Here is an 11,124-nt window from a genome sequence, read left to right as displayed (position 1 = left end):
ACAAAGATCAAAGATAAAATACTGAAAGTTCTGGCAGAGAGAAATTAGCGGAGAATGGGGTATTGGAAAAAACTCTTTTCATGACTGACTCTCCTCTCATTATGTGCATTTAGTGACTCGTTACATAATAACTACCATTATAATTAAACTGTACAAATGAAGCTCACCTTCAGACAAGCTGATGAAATATTCATAATTGAACGCAATTGAATTTTGTGCAAAAGCTGCATCATTATCAGACATGAACAAGTTCATTGATGTCGGTATCAATACCATAAAGTATGAATCTGCCTCTCTCCCTAAGTCAAAGCTGGATCACCCTCCCTTCTCTTCCTGCTGTCAAACACAGCGAGCTCCACTCTGTTGTGGAATACTTCCTGGTTCCCGCCACTTCAGATCTACAATTTCAGAACAGCAGACACACAGTGTTCACTACAGAGACACATGTTGTTTAGATCAGAGCTTAAGCTAGTTTTATTTCTCAGAAAACGAAACTCAGACAGTTGTTGCTGACAGAGAGCTGAAATGGCGCAGAGAGGAGTTCAGCTGGACCGCAAAAAAATGTGCTGTTCGATCTGCCTGGATCTCCCGAAGGATCCAGTGTCTATTCCCTGTGGACACAGCTACTGCAGGACCTGTATCAAAGGACTGTGGGAGGAGGAGGAGATCCGGAGCTGCCCTCAGTGCAAGCAGGTCTTCACACAGAGGCCGGTCCTGGTGAAAAACACCATGTTAGCTGATATAGTGGAGGAGCTGAAGAGGACTGGACTCATTAATTCTGTTGACCCCTGCTGCGCTGGACCTGAAGATGTGGCCTGTGATGTCTGCACCGAGAGAAAACTGAAAGCTGTCAAGTCCTGTCTGATGTGTTTGGCCTCCTACTGTGAGAAACACCTGCAGCCTCACTATGATGCACCTCCATTACAGAAACACAAGCTGGTGGAGCCCTCCAACAAGCTCCAGGAGAACATCTGCTCCCATCACGATGAGGTGATGAAGATGTTCTGCCGCACTGATCAGCAGAGTATCTGTTATCTCTGCCCTGTGGATGAACATAAAGGCCACGACACAGTCTCAGCTGCAGCAGAAAGAACTGAGAGGCAGAAAGAGCTGGAGCTAAACCGACAACAAATCCAGAAGGCAATCGAGAACAGAGAAGAACGTGTGAAGAGGCGTCAAAAGCGAATGGAGGATGTCAATAGCTCTGCAGATAAAGCAGTGGAGGACATTGAGAAGATCTTCACTGAGCTGATGGGTCTGCTGGAGAAGAAACTGTCTGATGTGAAGCAGCAGATCAGATCCAAGCAGGAAACTGAAGTTAGTCGGGTCAAAAAGGATCAGGAGGAGCTGGAGCAGGAGATCACTGAGCTGAAGAGGAGAGACGCTGAGCTGGAGGAGCTCTCACAGGTAGAAGATCACAACCAGTTTCTACACAACTACCTCTCACTGTCACAACTCAGTGCATCTATAGGCCCTCAAATTGTCTGTCCCCATTTTCCGGTGAACTTTAATAATGTCACAGCAGCTGTGACAAAGATCAAAGATAAAATACTGGAAGTTCTGTCAGAGAAAAAATAGCAGGCAATGAGGTAATACAAAAACCTCTTTTCATCAAGAAGGCTCCTAAAAGAGGCAAATAACCCATAATAATCCAAGGGGCAGCCATGACAGGAGCTGGATCAGAAATACTAACAGGAAATAACACTGGATTCAAAACTGTGTATTATCATGAGGGAAACGACCAATCAATATCACTGTCACATCTTTGTTAGATTTAAGGAAAAGACGGAGGTTTGGGTTAACTATGTACTTCCTCTGATTACAATGATAGAATAGAATAGAATCTGCTGATTTCACATGGGATTTCTGTGCATGTTCTTTATCACCTTATCTGATGTTGATGTTTGAGTTTTGAGCAGCTTACAGTCCAGCTGCTCACGATGATTTTATTCTAAACTTAACTTTTTACATAAGAAAATCAAAAATACTCTGTGCTGTAAATGTTTGTTGATTCAATTGTCTTGAAACATTACCTACTGTCATTAAAGAGATCATTCATTTACTGACTCTCCTCTCATTATGTGCATTTAGTGACTGGTTATACTTCTAGTAACACTTTATAATAAGTACACACTATTAAACCTTATTTAAGCATTAAATACTGAATTCATCGTTAGTATGTAGTTTATAAACACAGTTAAACATGTTTTACTCATCATTGATAAGCACTAACTCTATTTATAAACTACATACTAATGAGTATTCATGCGTTATAAATAAAGAATGCTTAACAAATGCTTAATAGTGTGTACTTATTATAAAGTGTTACCATACTTACTGGTTCCTGGTTCAGATTTCTAGTTTGAGAATAGACACACACTGTTCACCTGGCCATCATATGTCAAACGTGCGTACAGAAAAAAACTGGGTGTACACCAAATCTGACGTAAGGATCGGCATTTATCAATCTGAAAGTGCAAAAATCTCACACCAGGTGTACACACATTTGACCCAGCATATTACATACAGGACAGAGGCTGTGTCGGATAATTATCAACAGATCATACTGATGAAGACTTTAGAACTTAACTCCACTTTTATTTCGAGTAACTGAGGTGAATTAAGGTTAATGTGTAGCCTGACAGATATACTACAGTGTGACAGCATGCTTATCAGTAAGCTGTTTAAACAGAAGCTTTGATTTGTCAAATGATTGTTAGAGCTGTACAGTAGTAGGAGAGTGATGGACAGCTGCTCAGTCTCTTTCTCTGCTGGACACTGGAGTCCACATTGAGGAGGCAGATGAGCCGCTCCAAAAACTCTGATGTGTAGAGCACTTGCTTCTGAACAGGAATGGCACCGGCCTCCAGGATCTGTCAAAGCCGGGAGATCGGGGATCGGGCTGGTGTTTCACAACCCTCCATCAGCTGGACTGTGTCATCATTGGTGCTGACGGTTATGAAGTCATTTACGCAGCAGCAGCCTACATTGATATCCCAAACACTGATGCTCACCAACTGTGATTATGTATACCACCATCATCCACCAATGATTACACTTTTATCAATCACAAAAACTATCTCTCTATTACAGTTTTTTCCATTTTTTTTTTCAATTGCTAACACACTAAAATGACATGCATAGCACAAATATTTAAACTGACACGCAGAGAGCAAAACTTCCTCTCAATTTTCCAAAACTTAAAACACATTTTCTGCTTTACACACATTTTGCAATTCAAAATGTCACTTTTTACTGTAAATGCACTGAAGACGGTTCACTGCATAAGACACAACAATGTGACATAAAGTCACATGTTTGCCATTTCAAAACACTGCCATTCAAAATGACACTTCATGAGCCAATTGGCCAATATATGTGTCACCTGGCCAAACACCTCAATGGTTACAGTAATTGTTGCCACTTTCAGGAGGTGAGCACTGTAAAAGCCCACAGATGAGCTTTTTTTTTTTGTACATTGCAGAGAGTGGAAGAGGGGGGGTGAGAATGAGAGTGGGAGGAAGAGTAAGAGTTTTTCTATATTTCTTCTCCACATTTTTTCTGCAATTTCCTTTTTCAGTTCATAGTACTGTTTTGTGATCATATATATATTACTGTATTTATATTTTTTCTTCACTCCATTGTAAATATATCTGCTGTGCATGTGTTGCACTGACTTTCAACAGTATGTGTGTGTATCTGCAAATATTTCTGTGCATGTGAACAATCTCTGAAGAAATTCTCTACAATTTGAACTATTTTAGTATTACAGTATGGCAAGACATACTAAAGATGAGAGTGCTTTTCATTATGCCCAACAGTGTGTAGTTGGTGAGAAAAAATCTGGTAATATGAATGACGTGTGTGCTATTTGGTGCAAAAGTTTGATTTTGATAATGGTATATGTAGTTTTGGTTGCAGTGCTTCATTTTGCAGGATATATGAGGTATTGTGTTAAGTATTTTGTAAAAACCAAAATTGGAAAAAAAACTGTAAAGTAGCCTACAAGACCATTCAATTGCCAATGGTGCCCTCTCCCTGCTGAAGGTGGTACTGTTAGTAAGGTTCCTCTTCTTGGCGGTCTTCCATGTCTTCATGTCGTAAAGGGGCCAGGATGAGGTCTCTACAGCAGGAATATATTGGGGCGTGGTATTTAAATTACAATTATGACACCTGGAGCCTTGTTAGTTTAACGACTCCAAGGTTTCAGCCCCCACCCAGGGTTTAATACCTGAGTTTCCCACACGGGTCTTAGGAACTGAAGAAGCCTTTTCGATGAGAGTCGAAACGTCTTCAAGAATCTAAAGAAGTCCAGTTGCCTTCAGTTTGAGCACTTTAACGACTACGATGACCTGGATGCCTGAAAACCTTCACGGACACTTAAATTACATTTCACATTTTACATTACAGTTTTCAGCCATCAGATTTATCAACGCCATGCCAGTTTGGGTTACATGTTGTCATTCTGACATCCCACCACTCTGACATCCCACCATTTAGACATACCACCAGTCCGACATACCGCCATTCCGACAAGGCTTTCAATATAAGGAAATGTGTGTTACTCAACAGGTGACTCCCTCCTACTCATCTGGACTCTCATTTATCTGGCCTGTCTAACCTAGTTTTTTTTACTAAACTTAATCAACTCCTTTCATCATTGCGTAAGCCCAACCAGTGCCAAATCTTCGGGGAAAAAATGCTTTTAAAGGAATTGTCGGAAAGGCAAGATGTCTAAAAAATTTTTTTTAAATACCGTCATTCCGACCATAAGAGGCAAGAATTGTCAGATTGATGGGACGTTTGATAAAAAATTAAGTGTTTCCATTTAGACAATTAGAGGCCTATGTCGGACTGGTGGGATGTCGGAATGGCGGTTGCCCCCCACCAGTTTTACACCAAAATCAGCATCGTACACACCTTTCCCTGACGACACCTGGCATACACTTATGTTTTACACCAGATCCTATGCAGGTTTGATGAATGAGGTCCATTGTGTGCATCTTATGACGCAAAATGACTGCCATTTTAATCACAATGTGCAAATGAAGCTCAACTATGGACAAGAAATGAAAATCAGCAGTAACTTTGTATAAGACATCAGTCTCAACAAACAGGAGGACCTCAGTTCCTTTGTAAAAAAAAATCCACAGCAGTTATTGGAGAGCAGTGAATCATCACGCCCTAATAGCGCTCTTCACTCTCTAGCTTTTAAACCAATTTGTGATTGATCACTAATTATCGGTGACGGAGGCCCCAGAGACAAGGAGGGCCCTTCTTCCTTTTCACAGCGTGAAAGCAGCTATAACTTTGAAGCCTTCGACTGTGCGCCTCGTCCTGACGGCTCAATAGGCATCAGGACGTTTGAATAATCATCACGACCCTTTTCAATAAAGGTGGAGCCTTGTAACAATAAAGCACAGGAAACCCGATACTCTGCCGTGGACAGTGTAATGGTCTGAGACTTAATGATCAAATGTTCGTTGATTACATCATAATCTTGGGGGAACATGTCCATAACATACTTAAATCCTCTGTGCCAGCGTCATATAAGTCCAGATGCACTCTTTCATGTTATCGACTGCAGCGCTGAGTCAAAACAGTCGGACTGATAACCTTTCCTGCCTAACGACAGGAGAGTCTCCTAATAGAGCGTCGATTGATGCCGGCTGTTTGGATGTGAATCACTCTCCTGCACTCGCCAACAAAAGCATTAACAAAGAGTGACATCAATGACAATGTGGATTTTTTTCAAGATCAGATCAATTGAAGTGTGGACTCAGGTTTTTTTTGTTGTTGTTTTTTTTTGTCTTGGAAATCTATTCGCTCAATCCAGAGTATAAAAGGGGAGCAGGAGAGCTGTGGTCAGGGATTCTGCTTCTGCTTCAAGACCGGACCACATGGGAGCGACCCACGTTCAGCAGGTAGGTCCAATCTAAGTGTGTTTTTAAGATCAGGAGCTTGGACTGGGGCGACATGAATGACACTGATGGATCTGGTAAAAATCTAAACAAAACAGAAGATAAAACGATGGATGTTTTCATGGTCCCACTGGATTTCATCAGGATTTCAGCCTCGGATGATGATCTCACCTGTGGACACTGGGCGGGTGCTTCACTGAGGCGTCTCACTGATAAATGTGGGGAGGGCTGAAAGTTTTAGAGGAGGAACTCACATGTTTTGTATCTTCATTCTGGAGATGGTTATTTGCTGCTTCATCTGTGTCTAAAACCATCATCATCTCCTTTACAGAGACGGTTTGAATGTTTGTTTACTGAACTCCTTCATTGCAAACGCTTGTGGGAACTCTAAATAGGACCGATAATTCGGTAATGACCAACATCCACGGTGAGGACATCGTTTGCAACTGCAGGTGAGTGTCTTTAATCAGCTCGTTAAGATATTGGTAACTAAACATTGTACTTATAATAATGAGTCTATAAACCCTAACACCGTTAGATGTTAATTAATATGCTAATTTATAAAGTGTTTAAAGATTATGTATTTTCTTACATGATAAATTATAGATTTTGCATTTATAAACCAAATATTATATAAATTACAGACCAGTTATTTAAGAGATATCAGTGGTTCATTAGATCAAACTATTTAAATGAACATTTATGCTGCACTGATACAGACAATGATTTAGACATGAACTAATATTAGTGAATGTGTTCATATATGTTTTATTATAGATAACTTTATTAATCTAGAGTTAAACTAACAGTGTTTCTAAACTACAGACTGATTAGTATAAATGTAGAAAGAATGTTTTATAAATGATAAATTAAACATTTAATAGTGTGTGGATATTTAGTTGAGTGTCTAACTTCTTAATTTTCTCACTTCTGAGAGAAATGAAGTCACAAAGACGCTTTATCTGCAGGAACTGAAAGTCACTGACTGCAGTACGATTCTGGTCCAATGAGTGGCGCTAGTGCTGCGTGCGTGGGTTTCCTCTACATGCAGAGGCTGTAAATCAGCCACCGCAAAGCACAGGAGGGAAATCTCACGCTGAACCTGGAACATGTTTTAGTGGCGGCCTCGGCTGATGAGTCGGACTCGTAAAAAAACATCACACATCTGATCTGCAGACCTCCCGTCGTTTGTTGTCGCAGGTGGAAGAAGTAAAAGCTGTTGCCAATGTCTGTCACTAATGATGCTTTCAGTGTTTTGTGAGCTCGATAGTTTTACTAAAACCACGTCCCTGCAAAATCCGGCAAGACTCGACTGAGGCTTTTGTAAAATCAATTAAGTGTTTTATCAATGGAAAGTGAAAGTGTGTGACAAAGAGGTATTGTGGGTATTTCACGTCCACTCGCATAAAGTAAAACCTGGGAAATGTCAGATGTCGTTTTGTCTTTCATCTGTTTGGTTTTTGTTGGTTATTTGGTCCCAAACTTATTGATTTAATTTAATGAAGTAATTAACTATGTATAAATTATTATTATTTAAAGCTGCTGGTCATGACTTGAAATATTCTAATTGATTGATTTGATATCATTTATGAACTAGATCCTTGTGCGATCATTCCTGTGCGATGGGTCCGTGACGTGGGATCAATGGACCCAGATTCTCACATAGAGGGACCGCACTGCTGCTTAGCAAGTTCAACATGTCTGTGTGTTCTTCAGCTGCTTGTTATTGGTTTATTGACTGAGAGAATGAGAAAACAAAACAGCCGCCGCCGCCTCGCCTCCGTTATTGCTTTCCACCGCCCCTTCCCCGTGCACTTAGTGTCGGCTCGCTGCAGTCCACCAATACCCCTCTCACACATCTGTGTTTGCACAGGAGCAGGTGGACGAACATTATTCATCTATTGCCTGTAAACAGTGTGCCCCCCCCCCACTGCCCTCTAGAGACGGCAGGTCGGCCGGTTGGTGGTCGTCAGAGGGGTTAAAGTTGATGAACGGTGCGCCGTGTTTGTCTGACCCACTTCATTTCATCCCAGACGGGCTCCTGGGGGCCGCACGTCGTGGCTGAGGGGGCAGCCACGCCAGAGTTAATGACAAGGCTTTGTTCGGGGCCGAGGCTCTCGTCAGGATCGGCCCGGGCCAGACAATAGCCGGGGTCACAGGTCCTCGGAGGCCGGGATGAGAGGGCTAATGAGTCAGTATTGAACTAAGAGGAGCAGGCCGGTGTGGGCTGCAGCCGCCGGCTCAGATGGTTCTGACACGGCCGAGGCCAATTTGTCTGTTTTTGTTTCCCGACAGCGGAGCCGTCTGACAGGAGGCTGCAGAGATGCAGTCTGAGCGGCGATGCACAGAAGAGAACACTCACTCTGACACAAATGTTGATTATTCAGGGCCTGTGTTCTGCTCTTGAGCTGGATGTTTGAAGGTTGTGAAACTCCAGAACTAACGGTACCCTGGAGTCCAGAAGGGTCCAATCACGGTCGGATCGGTTTCAATACAAACATCAACTGGACCGAGCAGCCGGTCCACTGATCCTACACCCAACTGGACTGTCATGTGATGTAGCTCGTCCCGTGTCCTGGGTCCAGTCTGGACGACTCAGGACCAACAGGACCTTGGCCATTGACGTCATTCGGACCCATGCGAGTGGCTGCTTTCTTACATACTCGTCTTTACGGGTGTTACGTTCTTGTATTCATACCGAACTTGACCATCATTGGGGAGTCCATCTGAAGCTCTGGACCCAACCTCTCCAACCTCCAACCTGTGTGTTTGTTTACCCATAAGTCCTTGCAGCAAATGAAGCTCTCCAGACTTACCTTTGCAGAAATATAAAGGCCTGAGTACCTTCCAGGAGAGATAGTGGGAAAATGTTCACCCTTGTTCGTTATAGCTCAAGACTACAAAGACACAAGAACACAAAGTTCTGGTGAGAGATCAGAGGCAGCCAGGAAGAGGCTATGACGTCAGCGTTTTTTTTATTTCCCGCCTCAAGTGTGGAGGTATAAACACTTTCGGCTTTAGATGTCGGACGCCACATTGTACAGAGCAGCTTCTTCTTAGGCATACTAATCACTTCCTGCTAAACAAACCCTGTGGACGTGACTCTTTCTGCCGTGTTTACTCTCCCACGGTTAAGTCAACACTGACGACACCTCGGCCATGACTCCCGTCGCCTCCTTTGTTCCACTTTCGCAGCTTTTAATTTTGACCTCTTTACACTTTCCTCCCCCTCCCCTCCCTCCTCTGTCACTCCATCAACCTTGGCAAACACCGCAACCCCCCCCTCCGCCGACAACGCCGACACTGGCTCGCCCAGCGGTGGCATTGACCTCTCATCTTTATACTGACCCGCTGTTTCCCATGACCCTCCGACCTCTCGGGGTCAAGCCTCCAGCCGTCTGGACCTCTTCCTCCTTGACCTGGCCCCCACTGGGTGGACGGTGCAGATGGAGGACGCTCTGCTCAGGATGTCCACAGGATTACACTGTTGTCTCAACACCAACCTCCAGATCTGAGCAGCAGCAGCAGCAGCCAAATTATTTGTGCGATTATTTGACTTGTATTTATTCTTTTACCCTGAATCTGGAGGCTTTCTGTCATTGCAAAGCATTTCTATGGATATGAATCATCCTCTCTGACTGTTAGTAACACAGATGCCGGGGCAACTTTTCGCCGCCTGTATCTCTTCCTCCTCTACTCTCTGTCTGTCTGTCGCTCTGTGAACTTGCTGTCCTCATTCCACAGCCTGGTTTTGATACATAGTGTCCTGATAGTGTGCTGAGGAGAATCTGGGTCAGTGTGGGGAGCCCGAGATAGCACAGACACGAGGCTGACTCGCTAAACAAATACGTCACACGTCGCCGTGCAAAGACCAGAGGAAACAATACTTGGATACTCTGACTTTTATTTATTTATTTTCTCTTTCTTTTTCTCTTTTTTTTAGCAATATTGCAGCAGTGCAGCACCAGACGGGCTTTTTAATAGGACGCCTATCACATGGATCCAGATCAGATTTTTTTTCTTATCTTGTGATGCAGGAAACATTTTTTCCCATGAGCACATTTCATTATCAGAATTGATTGCCTCGCCATTTCCAGTGACATGTCCATTAATTTTGGATTAAATGTTACATCACTGTAGTCTAGACAGCCACCGAAAACCCTAAAACCTAAAACCTCAAACGCATGCGGTGGAAAACCGAGAGCAACAACGACACTAATACTTTTGGCAGTCGGGGGCAAGTTTGCGATTGAAATGACGTTGACTAATAAAACTGCATGCTGTAATATTATAACATTATTATCATGATTTATTCTGTCCTTCTGTTCGGCCTGTTGTTGTGTGTGTGGTTTTTTTTTTTTTAATAAAGAAAAAAGCGTCGCTCCTCGGAGCCAAGTGGACTTAGGTCTGAGCAGCATTCCTAATCCTCGCTGTACTGAGACCTGGAAGGAGGGAGGGAGGGAGGGAGAGAGGGAAGGGAGGGGTAGAGAAAGAGCCGTGAGCGGAGGGTGGGAGGGAGAACCAGAAGAACAAGAGGAAGTGAGCGTTCATTACAAAGTGTGCCTCTCGGTTGTGGGCATGCCCAGTAGAGTTTGCCTTGCAGCCTGAAATCCAGCCTCTAAATTTGAACAGGAGGGAGAGACAAGGTGACTGAGCAGACTTTTGTTGCTGCTGCTGCTCTCTCTTTTTCTCCTTTTCTCCCAGTGCTGAGTGTGTTTTCCCTTTTTTTGTTGTTTTTGCTATGGAAGAGCAAGCAAGAGGAGGTGCAGATTTCAGCTAGTGCAAAATACAAGAGGAAGTAAAAGAAAATAACCAGAAGAAGAAGAGGAGGAGGATGAGTGAAAGGAAAGCAAGAGAGAGAGTGAGAGAGAGGGAGGAAAGACTTCAACCCCCCCACCTCCACCACCTCCCACCCTCCACCCCCCACCATCTCCCTCTTCCTCTCCCTCGTTCCCTCCTCTTGCCAACGACTTTTACCTCAGAAATAGCGGAGGGAGCAACTTCAAACGGCGGCCGGGAGGCAGCTGGAGTGTGAAATCTGAGAAGAAAAGCGAGATGAGAGGCAAACCGGCGCCGTGTCCAGGTCAGTGCCCAGAAAGACCAAACAACTGCTCTTTCTTTCTCTTTCTCTCTTTCTCTTTCTCCCTCTTTCTCTTTGTTTTTTTGTTTTTCCTGCTGCCAAACTCCTGTTCACATTGAGTTG

The 11,124-nt window shown here is 43.4% G+C and overlaps 1 protein-coding gene and 1 long non-coding RNA gene across 2 annotated transcripts in view; both read left to right on the top strand.

The window, feature by feature from the left end:
• The first annotated feature begins 8 nt into the window (after positions 1–8).
• LOC146975463 (tripartite motif-containing protein 16-like) lies at positions 9–2,013 on the top strand. Its single transcript, XM_085794397.1, has one exon. The coding sequence runs from the start codon at positions 526–528 to the stop codon at positions 1,576–1,578; it is 1,053 nt and encodes a 350-aa protein (XP_085650523.1). The 5' UTR covers positions 9–525; the 3' UTR covers positions 1,579–2,013.
• An 8,383-nt stretch (positions 2,014–10,396) lies between these two features.
• The window catches only part of LOC146975462 (uncharacterized), a 125,184-nt gene continuing 124,456 nt past the window's right edge, over positions 10,397–11,124 (top strand). The window contains exon 1 of the long non-coding RNA XR_015037441.1: positions 10,397–11,004. This is a non-coding gene — a long non-coding RNA (uncharacterized LOC146975462). The remainder of the gene's footprint in view (positions 11,005–11,124) is intronic.

The sequence above is a fragment of the Trachurus japonicus genome, chromosome 13, assembly GCF_045865225.1.
Source record: "Trachurus japonicus isolate A0001 chromosome 13, Traja_1.0".
In the NCBI taxonomy this organism is placed as follows: Eukaryota; Metazoa; Chordata; class Actinopteri; order Carangiformes; family Carangidae; genus Trachurus; species Trachurus japonicus.
Note: the sequence above shows the minus strand (reverse complement) of the source record. Positions and strands in the feature narration are given on the sequence as shown.

Excerpts from the sequence above, each read along its gene's own strand:
- LOC146975463 (XM_085794397.1), top strand. The coding sequence starts at position 526 with ATGGCGCAGAGAGGAGTTCAGCTGGACCGCAAAAAAATGTGCTGTTCG.